The 24,023-nt window shown below is 38.2% G+C and overlaps 1 protein-coding gene across 3 annotated transcripts in view; it reads left to right on the top strand.

Annotated features, from left to right (window-relative positions):
- Positions 1-2,398, top strand: part of CNTLN (centlein) — a 284,539-nt gene extending 282,141 nt beyond the window's left edge. For all 3 annotated transcript variants that reach the window (XM_090274078.1, XM_090274077.1, XM_090274079.1), the window contains one exon: positions 1,602-2,398. In XM_090274078.1, coding sequence (XP_090130204.1) covers positions 1,602-1,703 — 102 coding nt within the window. In that variant the 3' untranslated portion in view covers positions 1,704-2,398. The remainder of the gene's footprint in view (positions 1-1,601) is intronic.
- Positions 2,399-24,023: the final 21,625 nt, after the last annotated feature.

The raw sequence follows: 24,023 nt of genomic DNA, 5'->3' as shown, positions 1-24,023 counted from the left end.
TTTAAAACACTTTCCAAGACATGTCGTATTTTAAGTATAGTTTCAGTTGCAAATCTACCAAACCTATATTCTTTTTCATTGATTCTAAGATGCACCATCCCCGCATTTTTATGTTTCTGAAACCGGAATGTGTATGCAATATGGGTATATTCAAATGGTAGGGTTTTTATCCCAGAAAAAAAACTTTGTAAAAAGATCAATGTGTGTCTCTTATATTCAATTGAATCTTAGAACTGAATATACGTGATATTTTGGTATCTTATGCTTTCTGTAGTGGTAAGTTTCCAGTAAGACAAATACATAAAATTCCTGATATAGACTAACGATATAGTCTGTCTTGACATAGACTCAGACTTCCTTAAGGAGAAGGCTGTTTATTTTAAAGATAAGAAGGCAGTTAAACTAGAAAGTTATTTAGGATCTGATGCAATTCTGTGGACCAGCATTGGTCTCTATTCCTCCTGTGTGTGTGTGTGTGCACGTCTTTCTGTACTGCTTTAATTGCTACTGGCCTATCTTTTCTTTCTTCTCCAGTTCAAAGTTAGAAAAGAACAATTCTGGTTGGTTTAGCTAATTGTAATCATCTTAGCTGAGCATAGCGCAGCTGAGCACAGCCAAACAACTCATACAGAGGCATCTTCAGTCAGGTGCTGACCAGCGATACAGTCGGCGGTCATCTTAGCACAAAAAAGGACCTAGTGCTACTTCTCTGTAGGGAAAAGGTCTGGGCATGACAGGCATTCTCATTAATATATTCAGAAAAACAAAAGTAGCCTTTCCCTGGTTAATCAAAAGGACAACTCCAAGAAATGACTTAATGAACTTATTAATTATTATGAACCTCTTACATGAGACTAGGTAAATGGGAAGAAGGATAAAAAGAAGTTAATAGAGCTATGGTAAGTGCTTGGGGAACATTTCAAATTGTATGAGTTGGAGTTCTACAGGCAACCCAGTGAAGCAGAGGTAACAATAAAACTTTACTAGGAAAGTTATATGAATTATGAAATTAAAAAAAAATACTCTACATTTCATAAACTCAGCAGTTTGCAACATGTGTATTACACTTTGATATGCCAAACAAACTTTTCTATAACAGCTTAATCAATGAGTATACTTTTGCCATTTTTTTCCTCTGAAATTTTACCCTACAACTTGAGATGTTCAGCTCTAACACAGACAAGGATATTGATAGAGCTCTCTCATTCTCTTATGAGTGATGAACACACAGCACTACTTCAGTGGGCCCGTGGGCCCTGGAGAGGGCTGCAACCTGCTATTGATCAGCTGATTGAAGATAAATGGCTTAGCTGCTTGTATTGCAGATTACATCATTAACATGGTCAGTAAACCATGAATTGTTCAATAAGGCGTTTATCTTTTTTCATTTTACTTCAGCTCTTTTATCATTTTTATTATAAAAGACAAAATTACCCACACTAACCAGCAGGATCAGTTGAAAAGAGACCCAGTAGGGTACCACTATGGTTGCAAAGTTGCAGACAGCTGAGTTCTAATGGTTTAATGATATTTAGTATATTTCTTGAACTGAAGAAAATATAGAGTTTTAATAATCTCTTTTTTCTGTGTTTCTCTTACAGCTTCCTTTTGCCTCATATTTACTAGAAGCAATACTGGAAAAAATAAATGAAAAAAAGAAACTAGTTGAAGTGTATTTCACAATTATGAAAGATATTAGATGATATTACAATGAAGAACTTTTTCCAAATGTGAAAACTTTTTATGTGGTGTGATTGGAATAAGTGCATTGCAATCCCGATACAGTATCTGCTCCAACTATCAATATTCAGGTTCAATACCAAAATAAGAAGTCTCTGAAACTAATTAATTGCTGAACAAGTGAAACTAATTAAGTGATAGCCATGTAAAAGGAAATAGTGTAGCATTTGATTGTGGAATGCAAATATTGCCACAAATCAATGCAAACTTAAAAATGATTTTTCTTCCAGTGCACTAGAAGAAATTAGAACAAGCTTGGCACACACAAATTGGTCTGAATATAAAAAGAAAAAATGTAAACTGAAGATTTACTCTTTTAAGTTTTATAAAGAAAGGACCTTTTAAATAAAACTGCTGTGAATGGCCTTAAATCATCCAGTGAGCAAAACATTTGTATTGTAAGCAAATATAAAATGAAGCAGTATAACTTAAGGATGAGCATTTAATGAAATAACTTGTGTGGTCCAACTATATTTGTTTTGGATATTCTGGGTCATATAGGAGATACTGTATCTTCCGAGATCTCTTTGAAAAGATAAAAATATTTATCCTTCTCTCTTGTTTAAAATTTGTAATTCTTTGTGTGGTCATATAAATTAGCAAGGGGCCACAAAGCCAGTGTATAAAGTTAGGCTAAATCCTACTGTAGTCAACTAGTTAGAGTTAAAGTCTTAACAATGATGCCATCCGTGTTTGGTTCCTTTAACTCACCAAACTTGTGCCTGCCTCCAGTCTACCCTTGTTATTCTCTCTTTCTAGAATACTCTGTACTCAACTTCTCTCATGACTGGGTCCTTCTCACCATTCAGGTTCATTTTATATATTCATTCAGAGACACAATCCCTGCCCATTTAACTATTTAATTTTCTTTCAACACAGAATTATCTATTTTATCTGTTCACTTATTTTCTTGTTATTCTCCCCCACCCTCAGAACAAGTCCCATGAAATTAAGGCAGAGGTTGGCAAATCTGGCCTGCTACCTGTTTTTGTGTGACCTACAAGCTAAGAATGGTTTTTATATTATCAAAAATTTTTAAAGGAGAATAATGTTTTGTAGCATGTGAAAGTTTTATGAAATTCAAATTTTAGTGTCCATCAATAAAGTTTTATTGGAACACAGTGATGCTCATTCATTTATGTGTGGTCTATGGCTGCTTTCACACTGCAGTAATGGAGGTGAGTAGTTATGGCAGAGACTGTGTATGGTGCACTCATCACTTTGCACTAGCATGTGGCACACTGCAAATTACTGTGACAGATCATTTCAAGTGCCACAAATACCAACATACTGCAGTTTTTAAAATACCAGTGTATACCCATCATGTCAAAACAAGAAAAGAGAAAAAATGGCTGTCAAATGTCACAATTGCAGTGGGATGTGGATTATTTTACTATTGAGTTAGATGGCAAAGCATTGTGTTTATTATACAGTGACACTATACCTGTGCTAAAAAGAATTCAATATATGTCAGTATTACATAACCATAGTACATTGTTAAAATCAGAAGACTGACACTGGTACAATATTGTTAACTAAATTATATTAATTTCACAAGCTTTTACACTCACTTTTTGGGGAGTATAGTTTTAGGAAATTTTTTCGCCTGTGTAGATTATATGACCATCGCAGAGTTTTTCCATCAGCACAAAGAATACACACACGCGCACACACACAGACACACACAGAGACCCCTATTGGTTATTTCTCTGAAGAATCCTGGCTAATACGCCAGGTTTGGGCTATTGCAAAAACATTCGTTTTTGTATGAACAAAGTTTTCCTTTCTCTAGAATAAATGCTCATGAGTGTGATTGCTTGGTCATGTGGTAAGTGTGATTTTAACTTGATAAGAAACTGCAAAGCTCTTTTCTAGAATGTCTAAACAGTACCCTTTCACAGTCTCACTAGAGAAGTCTGAGAGGTCAAGGTGGTCTTCATCCTCTTTGGGGATTGGTATTGGAAGTTTTTAATTTTAGCCATTCTTAGAGGCATACAGTGGTAATATTTCTCTTTTTAAGTTTTGTTCTCCCCATGATCACATTTATCATTTTTTGTATTTTTGTTTTGTTTTGTTTTTAATCTCCAAAACCTGCATTTGTAGTCTTTTCAGAAAGTATGGGTCAATGGGAACAGGTGATCGAGGTTGCGTGAGGTACATGACTCTTTTCTCCAAACCAATTACCTGAGAAAAGAACTCCCAGTAATGGCAGGTTTTACAAGGAATTTCTAAAGCACAGGAGTATTCATTACCTATTGCTGTATAACAAATAACCCTAAAACTTAGTGGCTGAAGACATTTATAGTACCAGTTTCTTTGGGTAACGGATATGAGTGCAGCTTAAATGGGTTCTCTGACATTAGGTTTCTCAGGAGACTGCAGTCATATCAAGGTTTAACTCAAAGGGACCCACTTCCTGGCTCACTCAGGTAATTGGCAGGATTCAGTTCTTTACAGCCTGTTTGGCTTTGGGCTTCAGTTCCTGGCTAGTTATTGGCTACAGGCTGCCCTCGTTCTTTGCGCCACGGGTTTCTTCCCATGGCAATCTGCTTCATCTCACACGCATGGAGATTTCAAAAGAATGTGAGTAACAGGACGTGGAGATCATTGGGAATCATTTCAGGAACTGCGAGTGTTGAGGCAATCTAGATGAAGCGGGGGCTGCTGGAGAATTTGCCTCGAAACCATCTTTGCAAGGTAAGCACAGATAGAATGATTTTTTATTTGTGGTTGTTTGGAGAAGGAAGACAAGAGTTCAGTCGCTTGCAAAATTGCAAATGCCTCGTGGTGCCACCATCATAGGATATAAACAGAAGGAACCTGCTCCACCAAGAGTGGGATCCATTTCTTAAAGATGCTTAACAGATGAACTTAAGGAGGTAGTTAAGTCTCATCTCTAAATTTACACAGCAAACAAAATAAAACTGGTATCAGAAATCCACAAAATTAGAAAACCATCTGAGTCCATTCTATGATCCTTTCTCATTTGAACTGTAGAGGGATTAGAGATTCAAGACCATGGTAGAACAGGCCTTTGGCTTCTCAAATCTACCATACCTTACCAACAACCTTGGGGAGCCTTCTAACAAAATAAAGTAAAAGTTAAGGAATACGTTTCACAAAATATATTTGTTCAGTATGTTCATATTACTAGAGAAACACCAGAATCTGATTAAGTTAGGTTTTCTCTTGCTATAGTACATCCTTTTATACTGTTTCAATATGTTCCCAGGGATATGTATTTCTCTTTCAATTTAAAGACAATTTTTATAAACTCTTTTAAACCACCCCTGAAGTAAAGATAAATAAAATGGAAATGGCAAATTATCTAGAAAGTAATAAAAATGAAAACATTTTTAATCAAAAAACTTGTGAGACACAGCTGAAGCTGTATTTAAAAGAAAGTGAATAACTCAAAAATGTTTATTTAAAATATGAACTGAAAATAAGCTAAATATGCAACTTAACATATAAAAGAGAGAAATGAAATAAACCTAAAGAAAGTAGGAGGGCCCTCACTGGTGTGGGTCAGTTGTTTGGGTGTCTTCCCCCAAGGTGAAAGGTTGCTGGTTCGATCCCTGGTCCGGGTACATGCTTAGGCTGGGTGCATATGAGAAGCAACCGATAAGTGCTTCTCCCTCATATTGATGTTTCTCTCCCTCTCTGTCCTTCCCTCCCTTGTCTCTAAAAGTAAATAACATTGTTTTTTTGTAAAAAAAGTAGGAAAAAAGAATTCATGAAAGTGAAATTAACTTAAAAAGACATAAAAACAAACCTGTTACTTATAATTTAGTTAACCCTGGCAAACCTAATTAAGGATAAAAGAGGAAGATGAAAACATGCTACATTAGGAACTGTAAAAGATATGAAAGATTTTAAAAATTATAAAAGAATATATACAACTTATATGTCAATCTTAAGGAAATGTATGACTTTCTGACAAAATATAAATAAACCAGGTTCACTTAAGTAGTGAAATAAACCATCACATATAACTAGTTAGAAACACGGCTAACGCTGCAGGCCTTGATGATTTTATCGTTGAAACCTATCTAGCCTCACAGAACAGATGACTCCTATTATTTTAACTATTCACAGAAAAGATGAGAAGATCCCATAAGCCATGTTTATGAAGCAAAGATAGGCTAACCGACCAAACCAGATAAATATAACTGAAAAAGAAAACTATACATCAATATTATTTACTAGTAGAAATATAAATATTTTAAGTAAATAATAGAAATTCTAGTTATTTAAATAACAGCCTATCAGACCAAATTATTTTCAATCCCAATATAATAATTAGGAATATAATTCATTATACCAACAGAATAAAGGAGAAAAATACTTGATGTGGCATATGATAAAATTTAACAGATTTTATAAAGTAAATTGTACAGACAAATGATAAGCAACGTAGAAATTTAAAAAGGCCAATAGACATATATAAAGATACTGAATCGCAAATGGAATTAAAAAAATTTTTACCTCTCATAGTGAAAAAGATCCAGTGCTGATGAGAGTATATGTAAGTACACTCTCTCATATATGACTGGTAAAAATGTGAGTTGTTAAATTTTTGCAAAATAACTTAAGGTATCTTCTAAAAATTGGCCAGAAATGGCCTTTTTGGGAATCTGCTTTATAGAATAAAAGCATAAACAAACAGGAATAAATATTTAAAAGTACTTTGTAGAGACAAAAAGCAATAAAAAATTTCACTGCCTATCAATAAATGGTTGAATAAGTTGTGGAACATCCTTGTCTATGGTAACTATTAAATAGAATGCATTAAATCTACATATATTTTATCTAGTGGAGTGACCATTTGCATATATTATATGAAATTTAATTCGCCTATAAGAAACTAACCCTTTGAAAGTATAAAATTCAGTGGTTTTTAGTATATTCACAAGTTTGTGCAACCATCCACTTTGGGAATATTTTCATCCCCCCCCCCCCCGCCCCCAAAAAACTCTGTCCATTAGCAGTCAAAATGCTAGAGAACTAACACTCAAGAGCAACCCTCAACTAACCCTGGCAGAGGGCGGTCTATAAATACTCCTTCCCCTAACCCCTTCAGTATTAAACTTGAATTTTTCACAATGTTACCTTCTATGGTAAGGCACACTCTATTGGTTATCTTTGACTTTTTAAAGAAATTTTTATTGATTGATTTTAGGGAGAGAAGAATGGTGGGAGGAGACAGAGACATCGACATCAAGACATTGACCAACTGTTGGACTTATTAGTGTCTTCATTGGCTATTGTATGTGCCTTGACCAGGGATCAAACCTGCAACCTTGGCGTATCAGGACAATGATCTAACCAACTGAGCTACCCAGCTAGGGCCTTGTCTTTGACTTTCTGTATGTTTTCCTTACCGCTGTTTACTGGGATCATCTCTCCAGTAAACTCCCTGCATTCAAATTTTTGTCTTGAGGTCTACTTCTGCAAGAACCCAACTAAGAAGGCATATCAGAAATGGTAATAGGAAGCAGATTTCAGGATGGAGTTCTGGAATTGTATCATTCACTGTCCAGATGACAGCAGAGACCCCATTATTGGCAGTGATTGGGGATGAGAACCCCACATGCTGTAGTATCACAATTACTAAGGCTGTGGTGAGTTGGCAGGGGATATGAGTAGTAAAGGATGCACTTCCATAATATGTCTAGTATTTGAAAGGTATGGAGATATAATAACTATAAGGACACTAAAATTGGGTGGCTACTATTAAATGCTGCTGCTGCATTGAAGGAAGAAAATGCCAGACTTTCTCAATAAGCCAGAAAAACGTATTTGGAGCATTTAAAGAGACTTCGTCTCCTGCAGCAACAGGACAGAATGGGACTGAAAATTAGGTCCAGGATCTTTTTGTAACAATTGGCCAAAAAAAAAAAAAAAAGTGTGTGTGTGTGTGTGTGAGAGAGAGCGAGAGAGTGTGAGAGAGAGAGAGAGAATAGGAGAGAGAGAGAGAGAGAGTGAGAGAGAGAGAGAGAGAGAGAGAGTGTGTGTGAGTGTGTGAATACATAGTCCAGGCAACTCATTGCATTGAAAAATCTGATGCCCCAGCAAGTCTCCTATATGTAGTCCCCTGCATGTAGTGAAAGGAGGAGTGGGGTGCTGAGAACTAGGCAGGAGACAGCAGTAAATGCAGTTGAGAATTTTGAACTCTCGGGTTCCCCTGAATCCTCTGGTGTGACAAAAGAGCCCGTCCTGTCCTCCTCTGCTGAAGGATGGCAGCTCTCTTCTTCCTAGAGACAAATGCCTCTCGGACTGATGCCTTATGGTCTTTTCCCTTCCCCACCATTGCCCCGAGATCAGTAATTACTGTCAAGCTGTAGCATGGCTCAGCTGTGGAAGTGCTGCCCAGGCTTGAGAAGTAAAGAGATATTTCACAGAAGAGCTACAGAATCTAGCTGAAACAATACCAGGAAGAACTGGGAGAACATATCTGAAATGGATCTTGAGGGTACTGGACAGAATATAAATCCATATATGGAAGAGTTTGTTGATATCTGACACTCTGGTGCCTCATAATTTAACATTTTGCCAAGACTAGTCTTAATGTGCTGTAAAAATGACTCCTTGAAACTTGGAAAAAAGTGATAGCATATTGCAAACTAAATAGAGATGCCATAATTATATTAGCAAAGTATAATGGACCAGAACTCAGCTGTCCCTCATGACCTGGGTATCAGAAGACCCACCAGGTCATATGTTAGGGTGGTATCATTTTTTACAATAGAGTCACTTGTCTATGAAGGCAAATTCATTAGTTTACCTGGGCAGGTTTATTGTTTCTAGGTGTTGCAAAATAGCAAATTAAGTGCCAATGAAGTTTTAACAAACTGTCCTATCACATTTAATTTAATGAACAAAAGTGTTTTCATATATTAATTGTATACAAATAATTTTTAAAAAATAGTTTGTCCATTTTCTTTTTTTCTTTCTCTCTCTCTGTTTTTGCTTCCTCCAAAACCTCTTTCCTACCTTAAAGTTCTGTATTTTAAAAAATCCTCCTGTATTCCATCTAGGATCAGCTAGATAGCTTTGCCTTTTATGCATTAATTTTAATTTATCTTGAATTTACTTTATGTGTTGTGTGACATAAAGATCTATTTTTTCCAGATTAATAATAAACTTTTCCATCACTTAAGCTTTCCTTCCCCCAATGATTTGAAGCGTTGCCTTCATAATATACTTTCTCAAGTGCACATGGTTCTGTTTATGGATTCTCTGTTATGTGCGATTGACCCCCTGTGCTAATAGCACTCTGTTTGATTCTTGTTATATTATTTATTGATATCTAGTAAGATATCAGTGATGTTTTGTTTGTATTTTATTTTTGGAAGCCTCTTAGTGAGCAGTTTTTTTTTTTGGATAAAATTTTAATTAAAATTTTTATTGCAATAATTGTAGATTCATATGCAGTTGTAAGAAACAACACAGAGAGGAACTCATGTACACTTTACCCAGTTTCTCCCAAATAACATTGGAAATGTGTAATATGTATGATATTCAAACTGGGATATCAATAGTGATTCAGTCCATCACTCTTAGTCAGTTCCCCCAGTTTTACTTGTATGCATTGTGTGTCAATGTGTGTTTGGCTGTATACAATTTTATCACGTGCTTAGATTCAGGTAACCACAATCACACTCAAGATAGTGGGTCACCCCATCCTTACAATGATCCCTCGTGTTGCCCTTTTATGACCACACTGCCTTTCCTTTGACTCCCCTGCCCAAACCCTTGCAACTATTAACTGTCTTCTGTTCTAAAATTCTCATTTCGAAGTGTTTTATCAGAGGAATTTCAGTATGTAACCTTTGGAGTTAGAATTTATAACTTTTTTTACTCAGCATAATTCCCTGTAAATGCATGCAACTTGTATGCATCAATTATTTGTTGTTTGTATTGCAAATTGTGTTCCATGGTACAGATATACCACAGTTTGTTAAACTGTTCATCTGTTTTTTGTTTGTTTTACTGTATGCCTGTAACCCTAGTGCCTAGAACAATGCCTGGCACACAGTAGGGACTAAATAAATAGGCCTGGAGTAAAAGAATCTTTCTTCCTCAAACACAGAGCCTGGAACACAGTGGGCACTGCAAAAAAAAAAAAAAAAAAAAAAAGTCACATACATAGAGTTAAGGAATCAAAGAGTATTGAGAATCTAATTGTGTCCCCCAAAAAGATATGTTAAAGTCCTAACCCCCAGTACCTGTGAATGTTACCTTATTTGGAAATAGGGTCTTTGCAGATGCCATCAAGTTCTGATGAGATTATACTGGAGTAGGGTGGGCCAGATTCCAGTGCACAGTGTCCTTATAAGGGGCAGAAGAGTGGGAGATATGCACACACTGAGAGAAGAAGACCACGTGATGACAGAGGCAGAGATCGCAGTTATGTCACCACAACCCCAGAAATGACAAGGCTTGTCAGCTGCCAGCAGAAGCTAGGACACACACATGGGAAGGCTTTCGCCAGGACCTTCTGAGCATAGCTCTGTTGGCCTCTTGATTTTAGACCTCTAGCTTCTAGAGCTGTGAGAGGATGAATCTATTGTTTTATGTCACCCAGTTTGTGGTAGTCTGTTACCAAAACCCTATGAAACTAATACAAGGATGACAAAAACTAAGTTTCCAAGTTGAGTGACCAGTTAATTACCTAAATGCCAGAATAAGCACATTCATACTTCCTGATTCTCCAATTCAGTATGCTTTTGCCAATACCAGGACTTCTCAATTTTATTTTCATTAACTTTGTAAGGAGGCTTTTCCCCCAATCACTCCCCTCACCAAGAAAAATTTAACATAGGGTATATCTGTTTATATAATGTGGCCCTTTGGTCAGCCACAGACCATTGTAATATCTAAGTTTTGTTGACCCCCTCCCTCCAAAGAACCAGTCTTCAGCCCCCTGGGAGAATGTAGCCCTATCGACAATGTACACTCACTAGATCATAATGAAATCTGACAATGACAACAAACAAAATACGTATGTCTCTGGAATCTGAAAAAGAACTTAAATTATGGCTCATGAATACATATTGCAGTTCTCCCTCTGGCCTATGATAAGACTATAATTCTCCCCCACTGTGAAGTTAATTGTGGCTACGTGACTTCCTTTAGGCACAGGTGTGTGAATGGAAGTTCCATGTGTCACCTGCAAGCAGAAGCTTTGAGAGCAAGTATATGAGTTCCCACCTCGCCTCCTCCTGCTCCGTAATTCTGAAAACATGGGGTGCAATGGGGTGTCCAGTGACCAGGAGGCCTGAGAGAGTGAGAGACAGAGCCTCCCTCCTGGCTCACAGTGAACCATGTTATGGGTAAGAAGTCAATCTGCGGTGAAAAGCCACTGAGATCTGAACACTGTTTTTTACTATGGAGAAACCTATCCCATTCTGACTAATACATACTGCATGGTGGGGGGAAAGTCAGATGCATAAAATTCACTCTTCTCATTTTAATTTTAATTTAACCTAGTCCTTACAAGGAAAAAGTTCAATTAAGGTTTAAAACATAACTAGAATATAACTTTTCTGAGTTTAGTGTTTAATAGTTAACTTCTTCCCCATGTTACTGCACATTAAAATTTAAAACATACATAAAACAAAGGTTCACTTCTCTAGAACTCTAAGATAGAAACTGAATTCAAACATAGATTGACATGTGAGTGAAGGCGTGGGGTTTAGGGAGACCTACCAGCACTCTCTGAAGGCTAAATGATTTTCTACACTTTCTTTCCAAGGCATATGGTCCTGAATCATGGACTTCATCACCTGTGAAAAATAAAATTATGTGTTTATTGGATTTGTGTGACCTTTTCCTCCAACGATCGTAGGGCACCGAACTTTTAGCACATGCATTCCTTAAGTAATTTTAACATGCAGAGAGGATGAGAAGGTCAGACAATTACAAAAAGTCTGCTAGGCAATGTCAGTGGAATTCATTAAGTGTCAGTAGAGTTTCTATTTCAGGTATCAATAAACAGGAAACCAAGCTAAGGTACAGCTGAGGTGAGGCAAGAGGCATGCTGGGGAATATGTTAAATAACCCCTGGGAAGCTGACGGTGCAGCCCACCTCAGAGAGGGCAGGAGAGCAAGCAGTGAAAAGCAATGCTTTCAAAAGTAAAAATCTAGGATTTGTATCAGTAAATCAGTAAAGACACCTAACACAGGACCCTTACTTGCATTCAAATATTACTTTTGCTTGTATGAATTCAGCCATCTAATAATAGAACACTTGTTTTTCCCATTTACTCCATCAATAAGTCTGTCTTTGTAACTAGACAAACTTTTGCAGGACTGTGTGAACTATCTCCTTTGCCTGATCTTCTGTAATAACCATTAGTACAATTTTTAATCATGGAAATGGATCCAGTCCAGGAAACGGCCACTGCAAGTATAACAGGATTTAGGGTTTAGTATAGGACTAAGGGCTTACAGTATGTGGCAGAGCTGGTGGAGAGGATCTTTACACAGGGGCACAATCAGAGAGGTAGTTCACCAAACTGAAGGTTTCAGCCTGAAGAACTGGAGGCTGAAGGAAATCTGGAGTTAGCAAAAAGTTCAAGAAGTCATCACACCTGGCTACCATGACCTTCTGAGAAGGATGGCTTAGCCATGCCAGTTCCTCTGGTGACAAAAACCAAACCACAAACCATACAGAAGGGCATTCTGGGAAACATACCTTGGAATGAGAGGTGGTCTTTTTGAGATGGCCAGATAATCAGGCACAGTGAAAAGAGAACTCTATATTATTGAAAACAGAGTTTGTTTATTTTAACTCATAACTGGGGTGCAGGGTAGTGGTAGGGTAAAATCGCGAATTAAATTTAGTGCATTTCGCTTTTGTTAAGAGCAAAATATCAGCTGATGCATTTTAATTTTTTCCATAATTATTGCCACTAGATCTTAGATGTGTTTGTAATAAAGAAAATCCCTATTTTAATGGTCAGGGGAGCCCTTCATGATCAAGGTTAGATAATGGCAATCTTTTGAGTGATTGATTGTATAATAAAGAAACTAATGAAAGCTGCCCTCTTCTTCTGATTCTAAGACATATTCAGGTCTGAAGCATGAAACTTTGCATGGACTATTATTTGTGCTAGAATTGAATACTACATTGCAATAAAAATTTATAAAATAGACATATACGCTTTCAAACTGTTTATTTGCAAGTAATCTAGCTAGAGAGACCATGAGATAATTGTCAAAATAACTTCTTTTAAAAAAGAATGAAGACTGTAAGCTTTGATGAAAGATTCTACAGTATTTTGGATTTGAGAGTTCCCAGAAGACAGAAAAGAGGTCCCTATGGTTTAGAAAAACCATACAGAAGGAGGGGCAGGGGTGAGGATGATAGGTAAGGAGAGGGAAATGGGGCATGGAGCACAGCAGGGGAGGCTGCGCTGGTGGAGGGAGGCTGTGCGTGAGCCAGGAGAACAACCCTGTGAGTGGGTTCTGTAACTAAGCGGAACAGGAAAACGATTTAGCTGGTTCTTGCAAGAAGGACTAGCAAGAGACTTGCTCAATTGCATGACTTTTCCCCAAATTCACCCTGAGTATGTCTGGGTGGGTAATACTTGTTTAATTAATAGCATAACTTTTAGCCATTAAAATAAAAAAATAGAGAAGCCTATTCCTTGAACAAAAACCAGTCAGCATCTTTGTGGCTTATTTCATATTTAGGAGCACCCTTTCCTCTCGGATGGCGTGGAACTCTGCTATCACCAGGTGGCAGCTCACAACTTTGCAGGTAAGAGGAAGAGTAGAAGAAACTCTGTTCCTTTCAGGCACCGAATAGCACTGTAATTATGACTGTCTTTGACACCATAAGCCATAGCTTCCAGGACAAAATGTATTTCAGATTTTGGACTAATAATAATTACTGAGAATTTCTTCCAAGTATTGCTCTAAAAAACTGCAAGTGTTGATTTGTGTAACTACAGCTTCTCAAAGTTACTTTTTCCTTTAGAATTCCTGTCAATATTGAGAAACCTAACTATAAGTCCATCCATATTAACTTTATCATATTAGGTCATAGAATTGTGAGCTGCTAGCTGAAAAAGGGCTTAGCAACTATCTAATAAGACACCCTCTCCATTCAGTGCATTTTCTACTATACTTTGCTGTGATACAATCTCAGTTCCAGTCTTCTATGACATAGAAGAATATCTATCCCCCGGGGGCTTTGTAAGATTGAAGGAACTAATGTATGAGAATAACTAGTATGCTTCCTGCCCCATAGTAGATGCCATTTAAAGGTCAACTTATATCCCTCCATACATTCAACTTAGGTAATAATAATAGGGATAGCCTGGTCATTTGTTGAGCTATGGACTACGCACTGTGCTAATTGGTTTCATCCCTAAAACAGTCTATAAAGATAATGAGGCTCAAATAACTAACTTGCCCACGATCTCACAGCCACTACATGGGTGAGCTGGATATTTAACCTCCGGACTTTCAAAACTTTTACCAGCATATTATCCTGATTTTGATTCTTCAAACCAATACAAAATCCCACTATAACTCATGCAGACTTTGGATCACTTGGAGGGCTGGACTCCTGGGGGAGAAGAATTCTTGTGGTTTTACCACACTTAGTTTTTGAAACTACCATACAACCCTGCCAAGTGCTAGAGATTCAGACTGACTCAGAAAGGCAGCTTTGGCCGGCACCCAACTGAGGTGAGCCTGCCTTTCTCCTGAGGCACGGGGACATTGAGGCCATTGAGGCTTTTGTACAACACACATGAGAATAAACAAACACAAAAAATATGTTGGTGTTTTTAAATACTCTTATTCTAAGACTGATGTACAAACTCACATCTAACTTGCTCTCGTCCACCTTGTTTTTCCTTTCATCTGCATGGCATGCTGACAAAATCCTGTTGATCCATTTCTCTAAGTCCTAATAAATTCTGGCCCCATCTGCCAGAGTCTTATCTCTTTTCAACAGGCACTTTCTTCTAAATTGCTGCTTATATTCTGGTAGCTCAGTTTCCAAAATCATTGAGTAAAATGTACTAATACAGCCCTGGATGTGTAGATGAATTGGAAATCTTTAGAATGCAGATGCCTAGAATCTCTTAAAAAGGCTCCAACTTTATCACTCCAAGAATACCCTTATGACCAATCTAGAAACTCTGATATGTAGAGACTGCTTTGTCTAATAAACTTTAAAACCATAAGATTGTGTCTAAAACTTGAAAAGGCTTTTAGATGACTTCTGATGGACTCAAACACATGAATTTCTTTAGAATTTTCATACATAAAAATCAATTTTAATATCATTCTACCTTGATTTTTAACAATGGAAAAATGAATTTGTAGATTATCTTATGGATTGTTTGCTTTTTAAAAAATCCTTCCCAAGGCTATAGTTAATGATTTTAGAGACAGAAAAGGGATGAGAGATAGAGAGAGAGAGAGAGAAACATCGATGTGAGAAAGAAATATCAGTTGGTTGCACCCCTATGTGCTCAGATCAGGAATCGAACTCACAACCTTTCGGTTTATAGAATGATGCTATCAGCTGAGCCACCCAACCAGGGCTGCTTTGTTTTCTTTATTTAGCAATAGAGTGTGCAATCTGAGTTCTGAATTTTTGGCCTCATACAATTTTTTTTCTTTTTTTATTTGCTTAGTATCTACGAAACTTTCAGAACTTTTGCCCTTATATCGCAGGAACTGGACTATCTGGTGTCATTTTGATCTAAGAGAGGCCCGTAAAGAAGTTAGGGTCTATGAAAGTTAGAGGAATCAGCTAAAGCTTGAGTTAAGGAGCACTCATAACTGAACGTATTCCTCCATTACAGTGTTGACCCCTGTGGATCTGTAGAAACATTTTTAGCCAAAGAACATTAAGAACAGTTTTAACTAAAAAGTCCTTTGCTTTTCTCCTTTACTCCTATTTTAAGTACATGAAATGTTTCTTAAAATGGGAAAGGTTCAAAAAGTGGTCATTTGTAAATAGACTTTCTGTATATGACTCATACCAATTAATACCAACTTGATATTTGTATTAGTATTTTCCAGAGAAACAGAACCAATAGACTATGTGTGTGTTTGCCTATATATACACATATGTATACACACATGATTTACATATAATCACATATAAGTATATGATTTATTATAAGAGATAGAGGGATGGATTATAAGTAACTGGGTCACATGGTTTTGGAAGCTGAGAAGTCCTAAGGTCTGCAGTCAGCAGCTGGAGACCCAGGCAAGCTGATAAGGCTGAAGGCGGGAGGAGACTCCTGTTCCCGCTCTGGGCACAGGCAGGAGGAATTGTCTCTTACTCAGCCTTTTGTGTTATTCAGGTCTGCCGTTGACTGCCTGAGTCCCACCCGCATTGGGGAGGGCAATCGCTTTACTCAGTGACTGATTCAAATATTAATCTCACCCAGAATCATCCTCACAGACACACTCAGAATAATGTGGCACTAGATGTCTGGGCACCCTATGGACCAGTCAAGTTGACAAAATTAACCATTACGATATTCTGTTATGGGTAATATTTAATCAGATTAAATTTCCATCCTCAGTTTCTATTAAGGTTCTTATGAACAGAGCTATTTGTTTTAAATTTTAAAACCTTGCTCTTTGTTGATTATGATTCAGTAGCTCTCTCAAAAAGAGCCTTGGCTGTGTGCTTTTAAGAACAAAACTTTGAGGTCTGGCTGAGTAGCTTGGTTGGTTGAAGCACTGTCCCCATACACCACCTCTCTCTCTCTCTTTCTCTCTCTCTCTCTCTCTCTCTCTCTCTCTCTCTCTCTCTCTCTCTCTCTCTCCCTCTCCCCCCTCACTAAAATAAAATTTTTAAAAAAGAATAAAAAATTGGTGTGCATACAGACATGTTTGTGTGTGCCTGTGTGTGTGAGTGTTTTCAAGGTTTTGGTCTGAGACATTTAAAAGAGACAGAAAAGCCACTCTTGACATCTGGGAGCTAGCTTGACACTGTCAGCCAGGCCTTGCTGTTGCCAGTTTGGAACCAGCCTTGCTATTTTACTATTGAACATAAACAATTTCACAGAATATCAAAATCAAACAAGACCACTTGATAACCATCATGGGTCAAGAAAAAACAAGACCACCCTCTAGTTATGTTTGAACATAGACAAAAACATGAATACAGTCTAAACCATAAAAATGACCAAAATCTCCTTCATCTTGGCTAATATTAGTAACTTCTGCTTTATTTACCAATTATAAATTAAGTCTCACTCTGGTCTTCCCACTCTCTATATGATTTATTCAGATACCCAGCCATAGAATTACTCCCATTTCCAGACAGCATTCAATCCAGATAAAGCCCCACTTCCTTAAACTTTCTCCAAGCACTATAATAAGTTCTTTCTGACCCTTCTAAGTTGCCCCAAGGTTCTCATGTTGTGCATTCTCCCTCACTGCTCTGGCTGGTCCTCAACTGAAGGGCATTAACAAACAAGGAACTTGGCTGAGATTCAGCTGAAACTGTCCCTGCCTTGCACTAGGACCCTCAAATCAGTAATAGTGTGCACACTTGAGACCCCTCTTCTCTACCTGTTCTCTTCTTGACCTTTCCTGAAAGAGATACTCATACTGAATAAGCTCTAATATTTCATTAAAACCTTTCAGCATTAGGCTTATTTTGTATTCCTGATTATAAAGCTCCTTGGGCTATCTTTTGTGGTTGTCTGGTTGGATTTTTATTGTTTCTTAATGCAATTATTTTCCAATATTACCTGTCTGCATGTCTTGAATGTCTCTCTACTTGTTTGGGGTGTCTTGAGTGTTATCTGCAAGAGAAAGTCCATTACTTACAGGATGGACAGAGTTCTCTGTTATCTCAGCTCTCTCCCCAAGCCAGCCCTAGGGACTGAGGAGTTCAGAAGGGACTCCTATGACCTGTATTTTATGGACAAACTTTGCCTTGACTCGCCAAATCAAACCTAATAAGGGCTTTTTTATGGGTCTTGTGATCTTGAGAAAGGCCTTGTATAGTTTCATCTGCCTGTTATCAGGAGGCTTTGTTAAATCCCAAGTAGGAAATGCTGGCCTTTGCCTGGGTCCCAGCGATACACAGTTACACAGCATCATCTTTATGAACCAGACCACTTAGTTCTCATGGACTCTTCTCAGTCTAAAAGAGCACTTCTTCCAGAGCCTATACATCCCCTTAAGTAACCTAGACTTAAATATGTGTGTTAACAGTTCATACTTAAAAGAAAAGCTAAAAATTTTCAAGCAGGCTATGCTCTCAAAGACTTAAATGTATCCTTAAAATAGAAGCCCTTATTGTACTCTAGCTGATACAGTTGTTTCCCATAGGGGTACATGTTTACAATTCTGATACTGCTCTATATGTACGCTGGAACTAAAGAATGAAGAAAATGGATAGCAGATGGTGAAAGCCAGGTTTCCTCCTGTTGGAGTGGGGATTTACAGGCAGCCAATGGGAGGAGGTTAGAATGGTCCATGTGGTAATGAATCAGAGTTGGAGACATCAATATGAACTATGCTCAGCTTAATATAGATACAGATGGTTACATAGAGAATATTAATAGATGAGCGTATGTATGTGGTTAGTATACACACATATATTTCCTTGCTCTGTTAGCTGAGACAGCCCAGAAACAATGTCATCCTAGCAGCAATCAGCACACCTGGCACCCAGATCTTGGTTTGTACTTTGAAAAAGTCTGGGCTCCATGGAGAAACAGCTGATTCTAGAAGTGGGGCAGGGAATTCACAAGATGAGCCTGGAGCATCTTGTAGTGCCAGAAAGTAAAAAAGTGCTCAAAGGAAAAAAACAAACGAAACAACCTTACGAGGATGGAGTTTGTCAGAGGGACTCAGGACCCAAATAGAAGAATTTCTGAAGGCCAAAGTTGGGACAATTTGATCAACAAAATAAATAGAGTAGTATTGGATCATAGCCCAAAGTATAAACTAAATATCTGTGAGTCCGTACTGACATAAACAAGTAATTGAATAAATAAATGGGGGAGAATTGACAAATTGCCCATGGAAGAGAATTCTAAATGTCATATTATACTTTATGTATATAATGTGCCGTCAGGGAGGGGGGATGTAAATCCCCGACCCTGTGTGTGGGTTATGCATAGCGACTTCTTTCCAAAGAGAACCGTATGAAGTGGGGGAAATCATAATTGTCTAGTGGAGAAGCCTAACAATCACAACACAGGGATCAAGGTCAATATCAAGAGCAATAAACCATATTGATAGTATGCGCCCTTGACCGGATGTTACAGAAATGGCATTTTATCTCTGCTGCTTTCCTTCCCCAAACCCATTATTCCCATTGAATCATGAATTAAACATTAGACAGATGCCAACGGCACCCTCCTCAGCCAGTACTCCTCAAAACTGGCACGGCCATCAGAGACTAAGGAAGTCTGAGACCTGTCACACCCAGGAGTGGCTGGAGGAGACACGCCAGCTGAGTGTAATGTGATGCCTGGGTGGGAGCCTGCGAAAAATAGGTAAAAGCTAAGGAACTAGGAATCAACTGTGGATGTGACTTAATAAAAATTCACCCATATCAGTTTATTTACAAATGCACTATACAAATGCAAGCATTGAATCCAGGGCCAAACCCGTTTTCCTAAACTATAAATTCTATAAGTCTTTTCTGACACCCTGAGTCCCCTGTCACGTGTGCTGCCCCTCGCTGCCACCTTGTGCAGCTCCACGTGTGCTTCTGGAGGTCTCTGGTTGGAGATCATGGGCAAAACCATGACTCAGACAAACAATAATGACTGTTAATGTGCCCATAGTGACACATCTGTTTCCTGAGAGTAATTCATGTCTGCTCTTTTGATATGGAATGGATTCCTCCTCAAAGGCTAAGTATTTCTCAAATTGACCTCAAGATGGCAGGCTTGAATAAAAGATATTTCCATTTTTCAATTCTGAGCTTCTCAGAAGTTCTCTTTGAAGGTAAACTTATAAGTGGTCTTTGTCACTCTATTGGCTTTTTAAAAACTGTGCCTATGTTTCTTTGATCTTTATTTTCTTCATGCTTCTTCAAAGGCTGTGAGATTTTACTCTAGTTTTTCTTAGGTTATGAAAGTCAGTCATGAGATTCTAGAAGCCTCTTAAAATAGAGATAAAAGGAAAAAGAGGCACATGTAGGCAGTCACCATACTAAGATAGGATCTAAGATACATACCTGACACTCCTTATATGAATGCTAAATTATTATTGGTAATATTTTTCTTGCAAGAAACCTTAGATTATTAGTTCTAAGTTACTATCATACATCTGCAATAATTTTACACTTGCATTTTGGAGATGAATTTATCCACTGTGCTAGTATGCCACTAAAAATGTAAGAGCAACATAGAAACTCCAACCACTGGTTTTATAAGACAATATCTAAAATTCTTCCAAGAGAAAAAAAAAAAACTAATGTTTTGGTTCAATTTAATCTTTAAAAAATATACGATTTCATCCCTTCTCCTAATTTTACTAGCAAAGGCAACATAGCATGGTAGTTAAGTACATAGGTTTTAGAGCCAGACGAACTCAAGAACTAATTGAGATCTGATCTAGTTTAGATCTAATTCTGCCTCTTACTGGCAGTGTGACCAAGGGCATGTTACTTAACTTCTCTTAACCTTGTCTGTAAAATAGAGATAATAAAAGCACTCACAGTATTGATATGAGTCAAATCAAATAATAAATGGAAAGCACTTAGCACAGCTCAGTGACAGGCATTATTATTATTTTGAGGGAAGCAGGTAAAGGTGAAGTGAATAAAGTCACAAAACATACTGTGAACTATGAGTTACAACTCCAAAAAGATGAATAAAAATGTAATGACATTTTTAAAAAGGTATTTGAGCTTTCATGAGTGGTCAAAAAACTCAACTTTTAGCAATGATTCTCCTGAAGATTTGCTGTGAAATTTGAAGCAAATTTTCTAATGACTTTATGACTCAGTTTCCCACCCAATCCCACAGCATATGTGTGACCACAAATGTGGATCAAAGATCTGTAGACATTTACTGAATGTTCTGTTCTGCGTAAGACTCCTCAGAACCTCAGACATTTCTGGGGCTAGGATGGGGGTAGGATTATAGGAAACCCAGGTAATAAGCTTTACTAAAATCCCCAGCAGCCTACATGAATAGGAGCACATAAAAAATTAAATTAAATTTAGAACAAATATAATTTCTATATGTGTAATGATTAGAAATTCCCATTGATCCATGCATGCTGGCAGATTTATTTTATCTTCTTCGACAGCCTTCTGGGCTCCTTTTGAAGGCGTTCAGAAGAACGTAGACTTGTTTGGTGTATTTGGTGAGTCAGCATAGCAGATGGGGATGTGTGCATATTCTAAACCTAAGCTCAACCTTGAGCAGAGCCTGGTAACAAAAAGTTGACATAAGATTCATGGGAATCGAAGGAAATACCCAGATCTTGTTTAGATCCATTTGTTGTTGTTGTTGTTTTTTTCTTTTTAATGTAAAAAATCCATTTTATTTTGTTTTTAAGAAGTTTTTATTGTATTTTTTCCCATTACCATTTAATCCCTCTTATACCCCCTCCCCCCTGCAATCACCACACTGTGGTCCATGTCCATGAGTCCTTTTTCCTTTTTGCTCAGTGCCTCCACCCTAACCTCCTCCTTTTGATTTATTTATTGTTTTTCTATTACAGTTGTCCCATTTTTCCCCCATTGCTCCTCCCCACCCCGCCCACCCCTTCTCCCACAGTCAATCCCCACCCCGTTTTCCATGTCCATGGGTCATTTATACTAGCTCCTTGATTAGACCCTTCCCCTTCTTACCCTGCTTCACCCTGGCCCCCCTCCCCCCTGGTCTCTGTTAGTCTGCTCCTTGTTTACACACCTCTGGTTCAGTTTTGCTCATTTGCTTGTGTTGTTCATTAGTGTCCCCTGTTATTTTTATTTGAAGTAGGTGCAGCTGGTGAATGCAACCTGCCATCTGCTAAATGGTGACTAACTGATGGGCTGGCTCTGTCAACCCTCAGAGCAGAAAATGCTGAGAAATAGCCAAGAGCCATGGAGCCAAGGGAGGAGGACAGTTAGTCCTTTGTTACAGAAAGTTGCCTGGGTAGTTTTCACTCGGAATTAGGGGCATTTTCTCTTTTCCAGATACTATTCAAAGCAGCCCCCTGAGTTACCCCATCCTCATTTCTAGGCTTGCTTTGTTCTGTTTTTGTTCTATCTGTAGCCTCACTATTCTGATTACTAAATTCAACCTAAGGAGATGGTGAGACTTCACTGAACATCGAACAAACCAAAACACCTTTATCAAAATTAAAGTTAGCAAGTTCCCACCAGAGAGTGCTGTTCTTTCCAAGTCAAATACACGCGTCAATAGTGTCTCTGGCCACTAGAGAGCAGTAACGCACAGCATATGCAACTTCTGTCTTCAGGCTGGTATTGATTAAATCCAATTAATTAAATGTTGGTTTTCTTCGTCTCCACTTTGAAAATGAATTTTTCCAATAGTTCCTGTTGTTCAAGAGATGACGTACAGTTGTTCATTTGGACCTTGCGTTAATCAGATGATCTGATTCAGTGTGAATTTGATTAATTTGACAACCGATAGGACTTTGCTAATTAGATTGTTTGCCTTTTTACTTCTTAGACTCAAAATGAGTACAAACTATTTTTTAAAATTGGCTTTCACCATGTTGTCCCACTTCATGGTAGAATCACCCAAACCTGTCTCTGCTTATATCTGTCTATGTTCCTGAGCTAGAGGAGATAGACTGAAAGGCTGGGGGCGGAGGGGGGGGGGCGTGTTCTCAAGTTTCTCCTCCAGCAGGTGGGGTGACGGGCGCGGCTACACAGGACTTAGAAGGGCTTCCGTTTGACAGCTGCTTTATGGCTGTGCTCACCTTGAGGCCCGCGTGACAAAGGCAGTGTGGGGAGGAAGGGTGAGGAGGCTTGGAGCCACCCCTGGTTTGTGAACAGAGGGAAAGCCGGACAAACCTAGAGCTTACCTCCCTCGGGGCTTGGACAGGTGGCCCTCCGACTGAACTCTGTGCGGAGCGGCCGTGGCAGGACAGACAATGGCGCCCATGCTTTGGCTTTCCGGTCATTGCAAAGTCTCAGGTGCCATGGCCACCTTCATGACTCAGCCACCTGCTCCTGGCTTAGTTCTGTTGCTTCTAGGGACCCGGTGCAGGGAAGACCACTATAGACCAACCAGAAACAGGAGAATGCCAGAGCCTCAAACCTTTGGAAAGCTTTGCCAAACTTTTACAGAGTGCAGAAGGAAAAGAAATCTTCAGGTAGCTAAAATACTGTTTGGAAATAAGTACAAACTACAGTTTAGTCCTGGAAAATAGTTATTGTTTAGTTGACTGTGTCTAGTGGTTACAGGGGTCAGACACTGTTCAAAACTCATTTCACCTTTAGAATAACCCTATGGGGTAAAATACCATAATTATCTCCATTTTCTTGCTGGGGACCTGCGGTATAGAAATGTTAAATAACTCAGCCCAGTAGATTAGCTATTAAGTATCGGAATGTGAATCCAGGTGGGCCGGTACCAGGGACTGTGCTCTAATGCTCTGAAAATGAAAACTGCAGCTTCCTCTGTGACTGAAAGAAAACTCTTACTTTCAATTTCTGTAATAAATCATTTGAATGCATATATTGTTATCAGAATAAAAATGCTGTTTTACAGTGAACTGCTTAACTCTCATTTGAAATTTATAATGGGATTTTTACCTTGAACTGTTTTAATTTCATTCCCTGCTTACAGAGACTTTCAAATAAACTTTTATATACCTCTACTAGAAAGCAAGCATCAGCAGAGAAGAATCACGTTTTTTTAATTATCTTTTTAGCATATGGAATATTTAGCAAGGGATCTAGACCAATGTCCAAGAAATGCTTGTTAGCTGCTTTAATGTTATTTGGGATTACCTTGCCTCAGTAAATATTCATTATGGGTGAAAGGTAATTCTCTCAGAAATACTTGTACTATATGTCATAATTGGAAAATGAATTTTATGAACTTCCTAAAATGTGGAAAAATTTAAAAGCTAAAATATATCTTTTAAAATTTATTTATTGTTTTTTTCTATTACAGTTGTCTCACTTTTTCCCCAATTGCTCCCCACCCACCCACCCCTTCTCCCACAGTCAATCTCCATCCTGTTACCCCATTGTCCATGTCCATGGGTCATTTAGTGTTCCTTGACTAGACCCTTCCCCTTCTTTTTCCCCTTCTCCCCTCCCCCCTCCTCCCCACCCCCTTCCCCCTGTC

Source organism: Furipterus horrens, unplaced genomic scaffold (assembly GCF_987537825.1).
Source record: "Furipterus horrens unplaced genomic scaffold, mFurHor1.1.pri manual_scaffold_4, whole genome shotgun sequence".
Classification (NCBI taxonomy): domain Eukaryota; kingdom Metazoa; phylum Chordata; class Mammalia; order Chiroptera; family Furipteridae; genus Furipterus; species Furipterus horrens.
Note: the sequence above shows the minus strand (reverse complement) of the source record. Positions and strands in the feature narration are given on the sequence as shown.